Source organism: Myotis myotis, unplaced genomic scaffold (assembly GCF_014108235.1).
Source record: "Myotis myotis isolate mMyoMyo1 unplaced genomic scaffold, mMyoMyo1.p scaffold_m19_p_1, whole genome shotgun sequence".
Lineage (NCBI taxonomy): Eukaryota > Metazoa > Chordata > Mammalia > Chiroptera > Vespertilionidae > Myotis > Myotis myotis.
The window spans coordinates 184,582,346-184,602,861 of NW_023416313.1; the positions used below are offsets into that span (position 1 = coordinate 184,582,346).

The 20,516-nt window shown below is 44.3% G+C and overlaps 1 protein-coding gene and 1 long non-coding RNA gene across 8 annotated transcripts in view; one reads left to right on the forward strand and one right to left on the reverse strand.

Moving 5' to 3' along the window:
- Nucleotides 1-479: 479 nt before the first annotated feature.
- Nucleotides 480-20,516, reverse strand: part of CDKL1 (cyclin dependent kinase like 1) — a 46,770-nt gene continuing 26,733 nt past the window's right edge. For 4 of the 7 annotated variants that reach the window (XM_036306227.1, XM_036306226.1, XM_036306225.1 and 1 more), the window contains 7 exons: nucleotides 12,950-13,022; nucleotides 10,345-10,435; nucleotides 9,622-9,822; nucleotides 7,566-7,648; nucleotides 4,653-4,709; nucleotides 2,958-3,110; nucleotides 480-942 (listed from right to left, as the gene is read on the reverse strand). In XM_036306227.1, the coding sequence (XP_036162120.1) occupies nucleotides 835-942; nucleotides 2,958-3,110; nucleotides 4,653-4,709; nucleotides 7,566-7,648; nucleotides 9,622-9,822; nucleotides 10,345-10,435; nucleotides 12,950-13,022 (766 nt within the window). In that variant the 3' untranslated portion in view covers nucleotides 480-834. Of the gene's footprint in view, nucleotides 943-2,859; nucleotides 3,111-4,652; nucleotides 4,710-4,906; nucleotides 4,995-7,489; nucleotides 7,649-9,621; nucleotides 9,823-10,344; nucleotides 10,436-12,314; nucleotides 12,570-12,949; nucleotides 13,023-20,516 lie in introns of those variants that run through there. The other 3 variants (XM_036306229.1, XM_036306228.1, XM_036306231.1) reach the window with 3 other exon arrangements.
- Nucleotides 11,410-16,955, forward strand: LOC118654991. The gene is made up of 3 exons (XR_004967168.1): nucleotides 11,410-11,793; nucleotides 13,183-13,354; nucleotides 16,381-16,955. It is a non-coding gene; the product is annotated as an uncharacterized LOC118654991 (long non-coding RNA).

Sequence of the window (20,516 nt, forward strand, 5' to 3'; positions counted from 1 at the left end):
GCCTGAGGCTGAGCTGGAGAGAATGAAATTCTAAATGTTTTTAGGCTGGCAGGTATAGTTCTTGCCAAGCCTATAGGTTTTGTTCTACTCCTTGATCACCTTGGCAGCTGCCAATCTTCATGCCATTGTTAGCAAGGGGAATTGAGTGAACAAATGTAGATGCATATAGTAAATCCATCTTGCCTGAAAAAGTGACGGAGATGCATCCTTTACTAAAGGTAAAGACAAAAGTACATGGGGAAAATAGCTATAAACATATCACTAAATATATAAGCATATGCTAGTCTTTTGTGATAATCCATGATATTAAATATTTTGAACTCTTAAATATTCCAAAAAATGGTTTAAATTTTTAAAAACCAAGAGATAGAGCAAGCAGGAAATGGGATTTTAAGTATTTTGATTTCAAGAACAAAAACTTTTTAAATATGATGTTGAAGCAATCTGAAAAAGCAGGAGATAGGATCCAAGGAAATACATTTGGGTGTTCTGTAATCTATTTTTCACTTGTTGCATATTGTACAACTGAAGCATAAATCCTTTTTACGTGACTAGTTTTGCCAGAGGAATGGGCAGTAGATACTACTTCTATTTCTGTCCATAAGTCCAGCTACTTAGATACAACAAAAACACAAGTGGAAATCAAAACGAGTTTTTCCTTTCTGTTCTGGATGGAAGATTGCTTCTGGAATTTCCCTTCACATCTTGCCAAGTGGCTTCCTCCAGTTAGTTACTTATGTTTTCTCAACATTGTGATGGTCTTCAGTCAAATGTATGTTTTATTTTCTTGGGGTTTATTGATCAGTTCTTTTTTGTCATCCATCTCCAAGGTCCTTAAATGTTTGGAAAATGGTAGTTAAGTTTCTTGGTATTATAGTAGTACTTCTTATTATCCAAAGCTGGAAGGATGCTGCTGCCAGTCAACTGAGGTAGGTTCTGAAACTGAAAATACAACACATAGAATTAGGTTCAACACCATACACTTTTTTCATTGTTGATAACACATCACAAAAGACATAAGTAAAATTTTTAGCACAGAAATACTTTTTCTGCCCAGAATCCAGAACCTGAGAAAGGACAAAATATTTAATTTTGGTCTCTACTTTTCCTTTTAGAGATTTATTTCATATTAAAAAGAAAAACATGCACATTAAAGAAAATTTAGAGAATGTAAAAATGAAAAATCTACATCTTAACATTATTGGGGAAAAGCAGACATTCACAGGACCTTAGGAACCTTTTAAGCCAATGCCTTGTTTTATAGGAAGGAAAACTGATGTCGGGGCACTTGGGCGATTTGTCTGCTTACTCCTTGGTTAAAAAGAACTGCTCCCTTTATGCTACCAGAAAATGTCATGTGAAAGTAAGGAGAACACATATATATTATTTGTACCTATATATATATAAAAGGCTAAACTACTGGCCAACTGGCCAGTAGGTATGACGCGCACTGACCACCAGGGGTCAGACGCTCAACACAGAAGCTGCTGAGCTGCAATGACTTGGCAGCGGTGGTTCCTGGGTGACGTGCCCTGGAACCAGAGGAGGGAGCCCGATTCCAGGGTGCGATTCCGGGGTGTGACACCTGAGAACTGCCCTCTGGCAATCTGGGACTCTTCGGGGGATATCAGAGAGCCGGTTTCAGCCGATCTCCACAGGCCAGGCTGAGGGACCCCACCTACCGAAAGGACCCTGTTCACTCCACAGACGCCCTTCGAGCTGCAGTGTTGCCCCAGGTGCGGCCGGCCGGGGAAAGACTGCGGGAGGTTGGCTCCAGGGCATGTCCAGCCTGTGTCTCACCAATCTCGCCCTGCCGGCCACCTTCTAATTAATTTCCTTTCAATGTGCACGAATCCCTTCACTGGGGCACTAGTGGTACTATATAGCCATAGGTATCTGAAAAGCAGGTACTTTTTATTTTTCAATCAAACAGCTGAATTGTTCAGTACTTACAAGTAATACAAATTAGTGGTATTTCCATATTCTTTCAAGTAAAAATATCTCCATCAAGACCCTTTATTCTTGAACACAAAGAAACAGTAAGATAAGGGGAGAAAGTCTATTTCCAGTCTGTTTTGCTATTTGGATCACATATGATAGAGAATAAAATAAAAGCATTCTTAATTTTGAAACTCTGGTCTATCTTAGGGCCCTGGAGTTCATTTGGTACCTGTTCCTAATGGCCTGAACAACCTCTTCCCTCCTCCAAACCTCACACACACCATCAGATATCATTCAGCCTGCTGTGCAGTGCAGGCTGCAAAGGGAAAGTTTAAGGCAGTTCCGAAGTGACTAGGGCAGCCAGCTCATCTTAGTTGTGGTTCCGACTATAGTCCATTCTAAATTTTTACAGCTTTTGGCTTATGACAAGGCAATGGAAGGCCATTCTGCCACTTTACACCAATCGCGACTCTTCAGGGGCTCCCAGTGTGCCGTTTGGGTGCTATTTGGTTACATGCACTGTCTTGCTGCTATCACTGAGGCACTCATCACTGCATTTACCCTAGCCAACTCTGACGATTAAAGGATCAGGATGGAAAACACTTCCTTTTTGGTATAAACCTGGGATGTCAATTAATGTTCAAGGTAAACAAAATGACCCAGAGCTAGCTGGGATAAATCTGACTTCATTTCCCAAAGCTGGACTGACACCCAGGTACCGGCTGAGACCTGTGCTCATGCACGCCAAACACCCTGGCCCTGTGTGGCAGCCGGGAACTGCAGGGCAAGGGCACCTTTAGAATTCAAGGAGAAGGAGCCTTAGGAGGCAGCTGTCTCTTGGGGCCCTGGTTGGGAAATCATGTGACCAGTGTCCTGGGGCTGGATCGAGGTGCTGGAGCTGCAAACCACAATTGTCACCTCAAATATAGATTCAGACTCTTTCACCAAGTGGCAGGTATGCGGTCATTTGAAGCTGTAACCTTGGATGCTTTCGTAAAGCAGTGCCCCATTTTTACCCCAGGCAGGTGCTTTGGATTCTGTCTCAGGGTCTTCCTTGTTGGTTTGTCATATTTTGCCAAATCCCTTATTTCTCTGATGCTGTCAAAATATGGGTGCTGCAGCAGCTGTTCACACGTCAGTCTCGCAGCAGGATCCATGTGAAGACAGCCCTGAAAGAAGAGAACATTCCATCTTACTTTAAAAATATAATACTAACTTATTAATGTAATTTCTTTCTCCTTTGTAAGATTAAACTTACAGTTTAATCAGTTGGAAACAAGAGGGGGAGGGAGGAAGTAAAGGGGGAAAAAACATCCAGTCATGATTTTAGTTCCTTCCATGATCATTCCTAAATGAGAAACCACGTACTAGTTTCTAGAAATAGTAACAAAAAATCATTTCTCCACCTTGTTCTCTTCCTGAGAACAGTTGGTGCTCTGCCCCGAGGGAGTAGAATACACTTAGTCTGTTTAGACCCTTGCATGTACTTTGTAAAAACTAGATGTGGTGCCCTAGCCAGTTTGGCTTAGTGGACAGAGTGTCGGCCTGCAAACAGAAGGGTCCCGGGTTAGATTTTGGTCAAGGGCACATGCCCAGTTGTGGGTTCGATCCCCAGTGGGGGGCCTGCAGGAGGCAGCCAATCAATGATTCTCTCTCATCATTGATGTTTCTCTCTCTCTCCCTCTCCTTTCCTCTCTGAAATCAACAAAAGAAAAAAACAAAACAACTAGATGTGTATTTTTTTAATTTAAAAAATAATACCTACACGTGGTAAAAATAAAATGCCTACAAGATTCAGCAAAGTCTCTCCACCACTCTGCTTCTTCCATTCCCCCTTCTAAAATCAGATTTTTTGTGTATGTTCCTTCAGAAATAGTCTATGTATTACAAGCACACGTGTCTGCATGGAAGCAGAGGCATAATATACATCCCTTTATATTACAACATTCTTAACTATTTGCTTTGCCAATAAATAGGCCATAGGGCTCAAAATTGAATAGATTAAATCTCATGACCCCATACCCCAATGAACTGTCTCACATTTTAAATTATGTTATAAATGCATCAGTAAATGCATTAAATACTTTTTGAAATGGATGAAATATATTGACAGTAACTTGCAAATATTTTAATTGGCACCTCATTTACATAAGACATTTCTAAAAATGTGTATGTATATAAAGTTTTGTATATAAAGCTTTAAAATCAAAATCTACTTCAAGTATACTAGGGCTTTGGCTCTTTAAAAGGATCCTATGGCTAAACATTTTTCGAAGGAAAGGATCCTTTTTAAAAACAAGCACCACTCCTCTGAAATTTCTATTTTGTGTAAATTTAGAAGTCAAATACAATGTTGGGTTTATTTAAAGTGGTGTGTGCCTCGGTTGGGCATCTCCCCTGTACTGAAAGGTTACGGGTTCAATTCCCAGTCAGGGTACAAGTCTGGATTTCGGGTTCCATCCCAGGAGGGGGCATGCAGGAGGCAGCTGATGAATATCTCCCTCGCTCTTCTAAAAAGCAATTTAAAAAAATCTTTAAAGTGAAAAACACTTACAGATGTTATTACCGTAATAGAATGGGACCCATTTTAAAAACTGAAAATATTTATACTTTTGAAAGGAGAAGAATTCTGAAAGGAACACTTTTCAATCTGTGGATTCCCCAGGGAGAACAGAGGCTGTGTGCTTCCTGGCTGGAAACCATGATTTTACCTTCAACAGCCCCAGGGCAGGATAAGAGATGTTTGGAAATTTTAATTCAAGTGGTTCCTGTTTAAAAAAAAGAAGAAGAGGGAGGTTTTATTTACAGCATGTATCCAAATAGGAGGTTACCTCAGATTGCATTTCTTTTGAGTGAGAGAATCATCTTCCTGGCACCTTCCTTGCCTCCTCCACCCTCTGCCCACCATACCTGTCACCTGCAACAACCTCCCTTTGCCTGTTTCACAAGCTCCTTCTCTCCCCACCTCCAAATTGCTTTTCCAATTTTCTTCCTAACCACTCCTCTGACTTCCTGGAAAACTGATGCAGGCAGCAAATTAGGAGAAGACAACACTAGTGAAAGAAAAAAAAAATTGTCAAGCAATTGTTATTTCTTTTTTTTCTGCCTCAAATTATATAACTTGCCTTGCCTTAGATAATTTTTGGCACCAACATTGGCTTTTATATAGAGGGCCCAATTATTTGCATTTATTGACATTCACAAAAACGAAGCTTCCAAATAGATTTTTTGTTACCCAGGTGAACAGATGCCTCTTGGTTTTCTGAAATAAACTGCTGTGTCCTACCACAAGAGCCTGCTATCTCCCTGATCATCCTGTTGTTTAAACTGTCTCCCAAGCAGATATTCATCAAACTCTCTTTGGCCATGTAAGACCAGTCACATGCCGGAGTCAATGAGAAATAGCAAACAGGATAAAGTGGGAGGAATGCCCAATGTCAGACAGACAGACAGGCTAGTTAAAGAGATACGCCACTGACAAAGAGGCTAATCAGAGACGGGTGCTGAGAAAATAAGAGCCAGTCATCTGAGTAAAACAGACGGCCAGCTGTGCTGAGCGCATAAAGGCGGCAGTGTGGCCAGGCTCCTCGGATGACACACTCCCTGGTGCTGCAAGCACAGTGTTCTTTTGGACAGGGAACCAGCCAGCAACAGCCAGTTCCTGAGTGTGCACTTATTAATCACGGATAAGAGACAAGACCCTCAGAGTTGGAATTCCCTACAATATACGGAGAGAAAAAAAAATCCTAAAGCCCCCATCCCCCCAGCTTAAATCAACAATTTTCAACCATGTGCTGAAAGAATTTTTAAAAGATGCAATACCTGACCTTTTTTCTCTTAGGTTATCAAATTAAAAAATGACAACAGCCAACACAATAGCTGTCCGGTGTAAATAAATCAAAATTATACCTATTTTTTTTTTGTCAGATCGGCAAAAATATATTTTTTTTTGTTGTGCACAGAATTTTAGCAATTGGTTCATCTGTGCCAAGTTTGAAAACCGCTGGCTTAAATATTTCCCTTGCTATTTCTGTGTGTGGAATCTGAGCACGGCCAGGGATGGACCTGACATTGCAGACATTGAGCCCTGCTGTCTCAGCACAGTGCCTGCGAGGCCGCCGGCTGGTGGCTGTGATAGGATGGGCCCATCCTGCCTGCTTGGCCAGTTTTCCCGGCCCCAGAAGCAGCAGGCCTCCCCCAGCAGCATTACCGCCAGCAGAGGGACTCAGACACAGATGTTGAACCAGCACGTCCTCTCTGCTGCTTCTTCCTGTATTTCTGTCAACAGGAAATCCCCTGCAGGACAACCTCTGGGAAACCACGGGAAGCCTTTTACATTTATAAAACCGGGGTTGTTTCTGAGGCTTCACCGGTAGACAGGGAACAGGAAACCGCTAAGGGATATTTAGTGTGGAACTGGGAATGTCCAGGTCACCCGGGAGCCAGCTGGGTCACCTCCCACATGGCAGGTGACATCCCTGCCTCTGTCCCAGCGTGCTCCCAGCACGACCCACTTTTCCTCTTGCTGGTGGCTGCGGGAGTGGGAAAAGGAAGCCTCGCTGTGAGACAGGCCAAGGGGAGCAAAGCTCAAGTGGAACTTGATGAAACTTCCAGGTGGACACGGAGCAACCCCAGGGTTAGTTTCCATTTGAAAGTACTTTCTGTGACAGTAGGAACTCAGGATTTCACAACCCTCCATTGCGCTCTGAAATGTTTTTGATGATCATACAGGCTCATTAGAAGACATAACAAATATTTAAAACCATAAAGGAAGAAAAAAATTACCCCACCACAGAGAGATATATGCTGTTAATATTTTTGTGTATATCCTTGCAGTCATTTATTTCACAAATGTAAAAAGCTTTGCATGATTTTCCAAAGGTTGTCAGATTTTTTATACTTATATATAAATACATGTATGTGTATTAAATACTTATTAAAATTATGTCAAATTATGTATACTGATTCATAACCATTTTTTTCCATTTAGCAATACGTTGTGAACTTTTTTTAAGTGAATACATAAAATCTGTTTTTATTGGCTATGTGATATTTCTATTGTAAGGCTATGTACCATAAGTTATTTAATCCCTTTAGTGATAGGACACTAAAGGAAATTATTTCTATTAAAGAATGCTATGTCTTTATGTCTTTGTCTAATGATTTCATTGGAATAAATTCTTGAAAGTGGACTAAGAGTATGCACATTTTTAATTTTTCGGTTTTTTTAGAATGAGTGCGTTCCCTACATTGGCCAAAGAGGACAGGCACCGGAGGGAGGCTGGCCATGCAAGCTCAGTAGAGCAGGGCTTTAGGACAATGCTGGATTTTCCTGGATAAGTCATTGTCTAAACGTTGATTGGCTCTGAGCTACCTACCTTCAACTGCTGAAAATGACAAAAGACAGGTGAGGTCAGGGCAGGCACTCTGCATTCCTGTCCATCATGCTCTCTCACCTCTGTTGTCAGCAGCTTACTCTAAATTAGCACTGACGGCCAGGGTCTTGCTAGCCAATTTGCCCCAATTTCTTTTTGACTCTTAGACTGACCTTGCAGGGCAGACTGGGCCATGGGGCTGACATTCAGCCCTGACATGCAGAATGCTTTCCATAATGGGTCACTCACCATATCTTCAGGGTCTGGAATTTTCACCCCACTGAAGTACTGATTGGTGCTAAATACCTGCTGGTGCCTAGGGATGAGATCTCCTTTGGACAAGAAGAAAGAGGAAGGTAAAACAAGAAGAAAGAGGAAGAGTTAGCAAGCACTGATTTGTGGTTTCCCTCCCTGGTACTGTGTCTGTCTGTGCTTACACCTCTGAAGTCTGCAGTCTGCTCTCCCAATCAGAGGGAGGGAGAGGCTTTGAGGCAACCTCAACAACCTGTACTGAGACCTGCAGTGCGGCAAGCGCTGTGTTAGGCACAGAACAAGCACGCACAGGAATAGAAGGCTACAAGGTTCTTGCTCCTCAAATCAAACAACTCAGAAGCACACACACACACACACACACACACACACACACACACATCAGATAGCAACCCCCCTTTTTAATAGCAAAAGTGCAATAACTACAAATCAAAATCATGTTAACTGAATCCTGATGGGTTAAGACAAAAGTGTACTGGCCTAATAGAACAGTACCTGACACATAGCAAGCTCTCAGTAATTATCTGAGGAAGGAAAGGGGAGAAGGAAGGGAGGGGAATCATGGAGGATCTAGCTGGAAGGAAGACATTTATAAACTGGAACCACCTTTTCTTGTTTCACCAAGTAGCCAGCACCTGAAAATCCCATTTCTCTGCTCTTTAGAAGTATTTACGATATGAAGCAATGAAACAAAAGGAGCATTTCTGTATTCTGGGGATTATGTAAGGCTCACTCTACCCACATTTCAGCCAAATCAGATAAAACTGTCCTCAGGAAAATTCTAGGGATAGAATTTGAAGAGGAATTTCGCTCAGAGAACACAAGGAGATCCTCAGAGCAGGGCGCGCCTGAGGCACACTCAGATCTACTTCCTAGACCAGCGTGAACAACATAACCCTCCTAACCAGGCCCCCAGAAACGCTGCTTTTGGGCTGGGCTGAAGTTCCTACCACAGGGTATCGAGTTGTCTAATTTTACCAATTTGGTTTGGAACTTTACCTCTCACTCAAACCCCAAAGCTGCTGTCCCACCCCATTTTGGACATAAGCAGCCAAAATACACTCTCTAATGCCTTTCCCAGACCTCAGTGGTCTTCATCATGAGAGCAATGCCTGGATCTTAACAACCTTCTTCCATCAGAGCTGGGGGGGAGGCATGGAGAAGGTGTCCTAAAATCACCAGGAGAAACACAGCAAGGAAGGCTGAGCGCCCCTGGAAGGGCTCCCAGTCTCTTTCATGTCATCAAAAGAAGCCATCAGCAAATATGTACTGCCTACTATGTAGACAGTACACGCTGGTGGACAGATAGACATGAAAGATACGCTCTCACCCTCAGGCAGCTTACAGCATATCAGGGAGTAAAAGGCATGGTGACAGCAGGTGCTACAAGCGTTCAGAAGAGGGGAAGTGGGTTCTCAGGGGAGTAGCAGCTCAACTCCTGACTTCTGAAGAGGACAATCACTACTTATAGGTCTTTTGATGTCTCTCTCCTTCTCTCTCTTCTCCCCTCGCCCCCTCCACCCCACGAGTAGAAAGAAAGGAAGGGGTGGGAAAGCAAGACAAGCAAAATGACATTAGATGAATGACTCTCTTCCTGACACCTAGAAGGTTGAGAATCTTTCTCTGAATAATCCAAACAAGCCTGGCAGGCTGGAGTCAGGACAACCAACGAATGAATGACCACATTGTCATAAATGAAACGAGATACATCAGCATCCTGTAAACTGCTCAGCCCTTATAGAAATGTACGCTGTTACTGTTGCTGTGATCATCATTCAGAGCTTCACTTGATCCAAACTATGCCAAAGAGACAATCATGTCTTTTTGGACAATAGTACACACTCAAAATTATGGATTCTTTTTATTAAAACAAATGTGGGCGCCATTAATGGAGTCATTTAAAGGAGGCGTTGAGAGTGTCCTTCCTTCGTAACTATAAAGGGCATCAGGTGAGCCTAGGAACGTGGCTCTGCCCTGCACTGATGTGGGTAAAACTACCCAGTTGCCCAAAAGGTAGAACAGAGACACCACTTACCCAAGGTTTTCCTGATCAGATAGAGCTGATCCACATCGGATTTTCCTGGCCACAGAGGCACCCCTGACAGCAGCTCAGCAAAGACACAGCCAATTGCCCAGACATCTACTGGGGGGCCGTACTGCATGTCCCCCACCAACAGCTCGGGGGAGCGGTACCACCTGGTAGCCACGTAGTCTGTGTAGTAGTCACTTGGTCCAGCTGGCCAGTGATGGGACATGGGAAACAGAGAGAACAGTGCAAGCATGGAATCAAAACCGGGAGGGGGAAGACCTCAGACATCCAGCTGTGCCCCATCATGTGGCTTTTCTAAATCACTGGGTCCTCAATACGACTTGCACATTAAAATCACTCGGAATATAGAACTTTCAACATGACTGATGCTTGGGCCCCACCCCCGTCCAATTAAACCACGATTCCTGGGCGGGGGAATCAGTATAGTTTTTATAGTTATAATTCCCCATGTGATTCTAACTTGCAGCCAAAGTTGAAAACCACTCTTCTAAAATAGTACTTCTGAAAAGTACGATATAGCTGGGCTATAGCATACATGTTTAAACTACTGTATGTGTCTACCTATTTTCAGTAATCACATAATTGTAATTTATAGTAAGCTAGTATATACTTAGTATATATAAGAACTAGCTTTCGATAGCATTTAGATCTTTTATTATATAAAGAATCTTTCCATCATTTATACTTAAGAGAAACGTCAATACTCACTCAAAAGTCGAGCAAATCCGAAGTCACACAGCTTAATCACGGAATGTTTTGTGATGAGGATATTTTCTGGCTTCACATCTCTATGTATGCACTAGTCACAAAAATTGAACCAAAACAGATTGTTAAAGAGCAACTATACTATGTGGGATCAATAAAACACATGAATAATGAGCAAAAATAACTGAGAAATCGTTTGAACTTCTCACTGGCCTTTTGGATAATAGGATGAAAAATACCAAAATTGGCAAAACGTAAGCATGAAGTAAATCTAGTACCACACCTATCATAGCCTGAATCATCCTAAATTCCTGAAGGTCCCAAAGGGACCGACAAGGGCACCCAGGTAACTTTACATTGTAGTTAAACACTTTTTTAGTATAAGTATGTCTTACGGAGTATTTGGCATGTACTAGTGTGTAATCTGGCAACCCTCCGTGAAAGGGAAACGTTGAAAAGCTTGAACAGGGCTTTGCTGGAGCCACAGGCTGGTGCATAAGCGGGATTCCTAGTTCAGTTGTTTAACAGAACAGAACACCGTCCGCCTGGTAAACAGGACGAGCGCTGGGCCTGCCGAGATAAGCTGGGGAAGAGAAGGGCGGAACCACAAGCCTCCTGCGAGGCCTCCCTTCCAGCTCTGACATGTGTCCTGACAAGATAAACAGGAGTGGGCCGCGCTCACCCTCTGCAGAGAGTCACTAGATGTCAGCTCCGTCCCACACACAAGCGTTCTCAGAGCTGCGTTCACCCCACAGTTTAGGCTCTAATCACCTGTGGTTTCCAAGCCACAGCGGACATGGTTTCACAGGGAGATGTTGGAAGAATGCTTAAGGATCTTCACATGATTTTCTGATTAAATACTTTTCTTGGCAAAGAACAAGTCAACAACTTGGGTAACAATTACATGAAAACAATTGGGTTAAAATGCTTTTCAGGGTTCCCAATAAATAATCCTGCCCTCGGCCAAGCTTGTTCCTCTCCGGAGAGGAATGTTGGCTCCTTCTGCAGGAGAGACCCCCTTCGGCTGCGGCTGCAACCCTGGGGCATTCTTGCCTTTCTAGCGTTTGGAAAGAGGACAGAGGCTCTTCTTGGGCCTGGCCTCGTACTCTCTCCAAACGACCTTCTGGGTGAGAGAGCAGTGTCAATGTTCCCCCAAAGGGTATTCATGACTCTGGAAAACATTTGGGGAGACAATTTCTGAATTATTTTATTACAATCTTATCTGGTTCTCAGCAATTAATGGCCCTGAGATCCCTCCACTCTTCACCACTGGCTCACATGTTACTATAAATGGGCACACCCGTGGATATCATGGTGACAGATGGTCAGCAGGACTTGTAAGCAAGAATGTGCTCCTAGTCTGTTCTGGGAATTCTTTACAAGTTTCTACACCCTCCCCCCACCAGCACATGTGGCCAAACAGTGTGGTCAGCGGCTCTCCAGGGAACTGTGGTATGCATTGGTCCTTAGTGTCTGATTTTCCCCACCAGGGCCTTTATGCAGTCTCTCTTGCTCCCCATCCTGAAACCTACTCTGGGGAAAGCGCTAAGCCTCACTCACAGTAAACAGCAATATAAAGTGTCCATGCTGCCCTAGCTGGTTTGGCTCAATGGATAGAATGTCGACCTGGGGACTAAAGGGTCCCAGGTTCTATTCCAGTCAAGGGCACATGCCTAGGTTGTGGGCTTGATCCCCAGTAGTGGGCGTTCAGGAGGCAGCCTGTCCATGATTTTCTCTCATCATTTATGTTTCTATCTCTTTCTCCCTCTCCCTTCCGCTCTGAAATCAATAAAAATATATTTAAAAAAAATAAATAAAGTGCCCATGCTCCCTTCTATACATGCATTTTGACAAGGGCTGTAGCTTCAGCGAGGTGGAGACTCGGTAGGGAAAAGCGCTCACTACTGTCCTATTTTCTCCATCTGGGAAAGCAGCGTCAGGGAAAGTCATGCAGATCAGGCCCACCAACTAACCTGGCTCCAGCAGCCAGTAGGTCGGCATACTGCAGTCAGGTTGCCCTTGTGGCCAACATGGAGCTGTAACACTGGAATTGGCCTCGTGTGCAGGGAGTGGGCAGTGCTGTACTGGAGGGGCAGCAGGCTTCCAGCATCTGTGAAGTCAGAGCCTGGGCCCACTGCCTCTGCCAGGCCCTGCTGTGGCCGGGAGTGGCACAGGCTTCCACTGGGCTGGCTCGACCCAGCCCTGGCACTCATATCTCAGCAAAGCAGGCACTAGCATGGGGGCATTGTGCATGGGACTCCGCCTCCTGCAACTGCATGGGCAGGAGTCACGAGGGGTTCCTCTCCCTAATTTCAGAGCCTTCTGAGGGTAGCAGACCCATACAGACTCCACGTGGATGGGATGCTACCTTAAACCTGAGTAGCTTCTGATGAGTATAAATCATAAAAATGCATCTCTTATGTGACCCAAACAAGAAGGAATCGCTAGTTTGGCACGTTTAGCCTCCACATACCCTAACCAGGCTTAAGGAGATTTGGATGAAAAATTATATCCACAGAAGCATGACATAAACTTTGAACGAAGGTTCCGCCTCAGCTTAAAGGCAGCCTTCTGATTTTTTTTTTTCAAGGGCGATCACGAGACTTACATTGTGTTTATGGCAAAAATTCACAGCTTGCAATGTCTGCCAAGTTATGCTCTTCACGAGATGCTCTGGTATCCTAGTGAAAATAAAGAAGCAGCACAAACACATTCTTTAGTGTAGCCATGGAATTCAGCTCAAAAAAGAAAAAGAAAAAAGTAAACTAAGATAGGCTTAAATAGTGCAAACTCCTAGGCCGCACAGAAAGTCCTCTAACTCACTGACCCGTCATTCCACAGGCCCAACATGAAGAACATGTGACCAGCACACGGCTGAGCTCCGGGAACAGCAGGCGAACAACAATACCATCTCTCCTCTGCTGCTACAGGGAGGGACCATGAAGACCCACAGGACTTGAAGTCTTTATGACCGCTGACCTCAAACATCTGTGACACCGCTGGAACCTGCCTGGTAACTTGAGCTCCATTTCTATAAGAAGCTTTTTGTTGCTGGAAAGCTAGTTAATTTACAGCGTAAAAATGTTATGCATTTTTGCAAGTGGCCCCAAGCTAGTGGCCTTGCCGCGGAGCTCATCTTCCCTGTGTGCACATGTGCCTTCTCCAGCTCCCGCGGCAGGATGCTTGTTAAGGTAATGGAGACTCTGGTGAGGACAGGGAAGAGGTTTGCATCGCACCCCATGTAACAGAAGTTAGCGGTGATCAATAACTCACCTGGGCCCCTGATTCTTTCCCACACTGCTCCTCCCTGGGAGCTGGCTGCATCCCCCCCTCCCCTTACCTTTCGCCTGTCCTCTTTCACAGCACCTAAACTTGATGCCACTGCTGCCAGCACTCTCTGACTTGAAGCTTATATAACAGGGCAACCAGTAGCTCCAGCAGGTCCCTTGGGCAAGTTAGAAAAAAGCACTTCCCGGGGGAGGATTTTTTTTTTTTTTAATTAGGCAATGAGTGAAATGGACTACAGAAAGTGCACATTTATATTCAGAGACCCCCACCCACCAGCTGAGCCTAGTGTTCTTATGAATTAAACAATGCTGCTGTGTTCCTCCACCAGAACTAAAATGTAAGCCAGGTGTGGGGGTGGGGGGACGAGCAGAGATAAACCAAAGAGCTTACATTCTAATATGCATAGCCCATGGACACGGACAATAAGGTGGTGAAGACCTGGGGTGGGGCGGGGGGAGGTTGGAGGGAGGTGGGTCAAAGGAGGGAAATGGGAGACATCTGTAACATTGTCAACAATAATTTAAAAAAAAAGAAGAAGAAGGAAAAAAAAGTAAGCCAGGGAGGAAACTCGCAAGTAGCTATGTTAAGGTGACCAAAAAAAGTCACTTCCAGCCTCTGAGAGGGGCTGCCAGGTCGCTGTGGTCACAGACCAGATGTTGAGGAAATCCTTTCAAGCAGAGAAGAGGATGCTTCGACGGTGGGACATGTGCAGGAGGCCACTTCCAGGAAGACCAGCCGGGACATTTCTGCACCTGAACTAAGCCCCTGGGCTTCGAGCAGCTTCTCTCCCAATTCTCTTCCTTATCCTAGTGGCATATCCACACAGATGCTAGAAAAAGTCACCCGTCTAAAGAAGGGAGCCTGGAGGACCAACCAGTTAACCCCAAAGAGTCCCGAGAAGGCTCAGGAAGTAACAGCTAAGATCTCTGTGGAGGTGGGCGGGACGGGGTGTGGACAAACCTGTTTGGGAAACAATTAAACCCCTAGCCCCTTCCCCTGTTCCACTCCAATAGGAAATGCTTCTCCCCCAGTAGTAGAGGGCTGCGGTTTGTTTTCTGGGGAGCATAAAATCGAGGGCGTTTGGTCCGCTGTGACGGTGGATTAAAGCAGGGGATTAAATGACTGCCGACATACGAAGTATAGAATGTGGGGACTCCCCAAGCCCTCTTCCTGCACTAGGTCCTGAGAAGGCTGGCAGCCAGGCTTTACTCTTGAGGTAAAATATTGGAAGACTTTTTTGGTGGGAGCTCAGGAGGGAGGATCTGAAGATTGGGGTTCCCCCAGCAAAGGGCCCAGCCAGGTAACCCCACAGGGACGTCCCAAGCTTCTGAGAATTCCCTACTCTAAACCATAGACATACAAGATTCTATTTGCCCAAGAAAGTCTCAAATAAGAGGGTCAGAGACCAAAACAAACAGAAAAAGGGCCACTCAAAAGAAAGAGAAGCGATGGGGAGCGAAGCGAACATTAAAACAACAACATGGATATCCTCAGAGAAGATGGCAACAGGAAAGCTGCTGCATCCGTGAAATAAGAACCGGACATCGTAAACCCCACGCGGACCAGAGAGCTAGATCTCCAAATAATAGAAGGTCCAGGAAAGGAGAAAACAAAGGCTAGGAAATCAAGAACAAAACAATTAAACTCCCGCCCCCCCCCCCCCCCCCCGCCAGACAGAAAGAATCCGCCAAGTGCCTCAGGAATGGACACAAAAAGCAAGGCCCATGATTTTCAAAATTCAGAATGCAGTGAGTAAAGAGAGGATGCTACAAGCTTCAGGAAATAAGAAACAGAACTTCACAAAGAAGCAGAAAATAGAACGACAACAGACTCCTTAACAGCACTAGGAGAGAGAAGGCACTTAAAAATGCCTCCAAAATTGAACATCATGGTAAGCCATTCAGAGAAAGACAAGTACCATATGATTTCACTCATATGTGGAATTTAATGTGCAAACGTAACTGCCAAGCAAAATAGAGACAGAATCATTGCTAGAGAGCAGGCAGACAGCTTGAGACGGGGTTGGGGGTGGATTGGGGGCGAGGTGGTGGTGAGGGGGTGGGAGGTAGGGAGGGGGTGGCAGGATTGAGTAAAAAAAAAAAGAGAGAACTCATGGACATGGATAATAGTGATTTTGGGGGTGGAGGGAGATGGGCGGAGGTAGAAGACTGCATAGAGGGAATAAATGGTGATAGAAAAAATTAAATAAAAAATAAAGAAATGCCTGCCTCCAAATTTTTTTTTAAATATATTTTATTGATTTTTCACAGAGAGGAAGGGAGAGAGATAGAGAGAGTTAGAAACATCGATGAGAGAGAAACATCGATCAGCTGCCTCTTGCACATCCCCCACCGGGGATGTGCCCGCAACCCAGGTACATGCCCTTCACCGGAATCGAACCCGGGACCTCTCAGTCCGCAGGCTGACGCTCTATCCACTGAGCCAAACTGGTTTCGGCCCTGCCTCCAAATTTTTGAAGAAATATTATTTTTCACCAAAAATAAACAAAATAGAAATCAAGTGTGAAAAGAAAATACTTTTCAAACATTCAAGGATAAGGTCTCAGTCTCTCTCTTTTTTAAAATTTATTTTATTGTTGAGAGTATTACAGATGTCCCCCATTTTCTCTCCTCTGCCCCCCTCCACCCATCACTCCCGCCAGGCCCTCACCTGTCTGTCATCTGAGTCCGTGGACTATGCATCTATACTTATAAGTTCTTTGGTTAATCTCTCTTTTAACCTATCGGGAAGCCCCCTGGAGGATGCACTCCGTCAAAAAGGCGTAAACTATCAAAGAAGATGACAGGAAACAGAGAAAGCTGAGACCTGGCCCACGAGGGGGGCGGGGGGGGGCCCCCCCCGCAGGAACTTCTGGGAGGAGGTGAAGGGAAATGACGGATGACAACTGCCTTAAAGCAACCATCCCGATTGGAACAGCGTGACTCAAGAGCCAGGCATGTTGAGGGTTGTCATCACCGTGCCCTCTGCCTTATACCATCTTAAACAAATATGAAAATATTTCACAAACAAACTTAAAAGCTTTGGAAGCGTCTGGGTGTCTGGCCAGACCCTTCAGGCTAAAGCAGACATTCTTAAAGCTGTAGCTTATGCTGGCAGGGTGAAGGAATTCACTCCACATCACAGTGTGTGTTTCCCAACTGGTGGGAAATGGTGCTCATGGCTGAGGTCTGGGGCAGAGTGAGGCAGGGAAGGGCCCCAGTTCTCCCTCAATCTCTACCGTCTCTAAGACACTCCCCCTCCCCCCGGATTCCAGCTCAAAGACAAGCTGTCCCTTTAGAGCAGTGGTTCTCAACCTTCCTAATGCTGCGACCCTTTAATACAGTTCCTCATGTTGTGGTGACCCCCAACCATAAAATTATTTTCATTGCTACTTCATAACTGTAATTTTGCTACTGTTATGAATCATAATGTAAATATCTGATATGCAGGATGTATTTTCATTGTTACAAATTGGACATAATTAAAGCATAGTGATTAATCACAAAAACAATATGTAATTATATATGTGTTTTCCGATGGTCTTAGGCGACCCCTGTGAAAGGGTCGTTCGACCCCCAAAGGGGCCGCGACCCACAGGTTGAGAATCACTGCTTTAGAGGAATCATGTATAAGCTCAACCTCAGCCTGTGAGGGAAGTGGCTTGAGATTTTTCCTCTGGCCTGGTTCTCCTCCCCCATGAGATTAGGCAGTGGGACTTTGAACAAACTATGTCCCCAATTCCTCTTCCTCGTAAACCTGGGCCCCTTGGACTCGCAGCCGGCTGGGCAGGTCTCATGGGATTTGTTCTCCTGAGGATGTCAGCTCCCCACCCCTAGAAATGCGGGTCTAGGCAGGGTAGGAGAAAATTGAGCAAGGACACTCATCAGCCAAGGTGGGAGGGGCCCAGCAAGGTGTGCCTTCATTCCCTGGGTAGCCCGTGGTCTTCCCTGGGGTCTTCAGTCAGTTGCCTCACCGAGAGCGACTTCCTCTGAAGCCCACTGGGCTGTCACCCAGGTCAGCACAGGTGCCCTTCTGGGGAGGGTGGAATGGGACCCACCTCTCATCAGCAGGACCCGGTGGAGGAGGAGTACACCCCTGAGTCCTCCACCGGTGTGACCTCATCACATGCTTCCTGCCTGCTTGGGAATTTTGTTGCTCCCACAGGGACCTAAGGGGGTCCCAACTGTTTTACTCCAAGGGGAGATGAGGATCAGGGGATGGGCGATAGAGATGTCTGTAATCGAGATTTCTGTGTGACTGTGTTATCTCTTTAAAGGATTGGCGATGGATGTGCTTGGCCAAATTAGTAGGTAAACCCAGAAAGAGGAAGGCAGGAGATCCAGGCAGTAGTAGATCCAACTGTAGGGAAATGCAGTGGGATTCCAAGGATGAGAGCAAAGGGAAGTCCCAGGAGGACAGCTGGGTAACAGGCTTCGCACACAAGCCAGGCAGAGGGAGAACGAAATTCTAACAGCAGGGTGTCACCCCCCCGCCCCCCCAAAACAGAAAGAAAAGGAATGAAAAGGAATGAGTGACTCATCTGATGTGATTATCTTGTGGAAAAGTCTGTTGAGAGGCTATTAGAAAGAGTGAGAAAGTTAGCAATAGGGTTAAAGAATATTAAGCAAATTTAAAAAGCAAGGCAAATATTAATTTGCAGGAAAAGTATGGAAGGAGACCCTAGTATGGTAAAATGCTCAGCTATAGTAATATTTACATAAGCATAATAATGGAAACAGTGACTATTGAATTAATAAAATGTAATGTAACTTTTTTGGGAAAATAGAAAAGGGAAACAGAGGGGACAATGGTGTAAGAAAGTGAAATTTTCCTCTATCATGAGATGAGAGAAATGATGAAGAAAGAACATGGACCTCTTCCAGCATTCTCAGTATAACAGCTGTTCCCGCTACTGCTTTTCTAACATTTGTGACATTACAAGACGCCAAACAATCAAAGCTTCATTTCTACACAAGACTACAACAAAGTTAGGGGAGAAAGGGTTGGCCAAGCTCCTGTAGAATCAATATGTTCTTAGGAATTTATCTTATAGAATTATTTATGCAAGTGGTTGGTCAATGCAGAAAACTAGAAACAATCTAAATATTTATCAATGAGGGATTAAATAAAGAAATGGTATGTTTGCACAATGAAATTCTGTATAGCCACTTTATTTTATTTTTTTGCAACTTTAAAATATAGAAGTAAATATGTATAAATAGGGGAACAGCTCCAAAATATACTTCAAAAATCCAGAATAGTATGTAGAGTATAATCTATTCAAATATATATTCATAAAATAATTAAAAATAATTTTTCAGCCCTGGCTGGTGTTCCTAAGTGGTTAGAGCATCGGCCATCCCATCGAAGGGTCAAGGGTCCTATTCCCAATCAAGGTCATGTACCTGGGTTACAGGTTCAATCCCCGGTCCCAGTTAGGGCACATGTGGGAGGCAACCAGTCAATGTGTCTCTCTCACATCGATGTTTCTCTCTCCCTCTCTTGCCCTTCCTCCCTCCCTTTCCCTCTAAAAATCAATGGAAAAAATATCCTTGGGTGAGGATTAACAAAAAAACAACAAAATAACAACAATTTTTCAAACTGATGAAATTTCTTTTTATACATTACCGTGGTGCTAGAACAGTGATGGCGAACCTTTTGAGCTCGGCGTGTCAGCATTTTGAAAAACCCTAACTTAACTCTGGTGCCGTGCCACATATAGAAATTTTTTGATATTTGCAACCATAGTAAAACAAAGACTTAGATTTTTGATATTTATTTTATATATTTTAATGCCATTTAACAAAGAAAAATCAACCAAAAAAATGAGTTTGTGTGTCACCTCCGACACGCGTGTCATAGGTTCGCCATCACTGTGCAGCTAGAAACATTTTTATAACAAACAATATGTCACTTTTCATTTAAAAAGAGAGAGAGATTTTTATGGTTCTACAAAGTTTTTGAATTCTATTGTCAGAAACTGAAAACTTGTACTGACAATCTTTACCCACCACATGTTCTTTGAACAAACTATACTGGAGTCAGAGCAGGAACTGGTGGTAATGGAAAGAATCAGTGAAGTACTGCGTCTGGCTGCACTTAAAGTGGGGCAGAAAAATAGAGAGAGAACACCGAAACTAGTCATTTATGAAACTTTGAGTTATGAGAGACCAATAGTTTATCTATACTAATAAAAGGATAATATGCTACTTAGACCGGACATCTTCCGGACGTCATTCTGGACAAAGCCATGGTGGCAGGGCCGAGGCAGGGGCGGTTAGGGGGATCAGGCTGGCAGGGGAGAGCAGTTAGGGGTATCAGGCTGGCAGGGGAGAGTAGTTAGGGGGATTAGACCGGCAGGCAGGGGAGCGGTTAGGAGCCAGCAGTCCTGGATTTTGAGAGGGATGTCTGACTACTGATTTAGGCCCAATCCTGCAGCAGGGATCGGGCCTAAACTGGCAGTCAGACATCCCCCAAGGGGTCCTGGATTGGAGAGGGTGCAGGCTGGGCTGAAGGACCCCCTCCCCTGTGCACAAATTTCATGCACTTGGCCTCTAGTATAATAATAAGTAGAAAGCATTTTAAGACCTACAGAAGATAAGCAATGGTAAGATGCTTATAAGAGGGCAAATGTAAACAAGAGAACCACAGCACTGGGAATTACAGTAGAAACATATTTGTGTCAGTGTAGCAGATACCTGTCTTGTGGCATAAATTGGCTTGTTAGTATCAACCTGAATCTGAGGCTTCTCCAAAAGCTTTCCAAAGGAGTAGAAGTTACAAACCTGTTAATAAGGAGCTGAATTCATGTCCACTTCAGATTCAAAGTAGAAATAAGTCTTTGAGCCTGATTTGGCAAGAATTATTTTAAATAAGAAAACATTGCC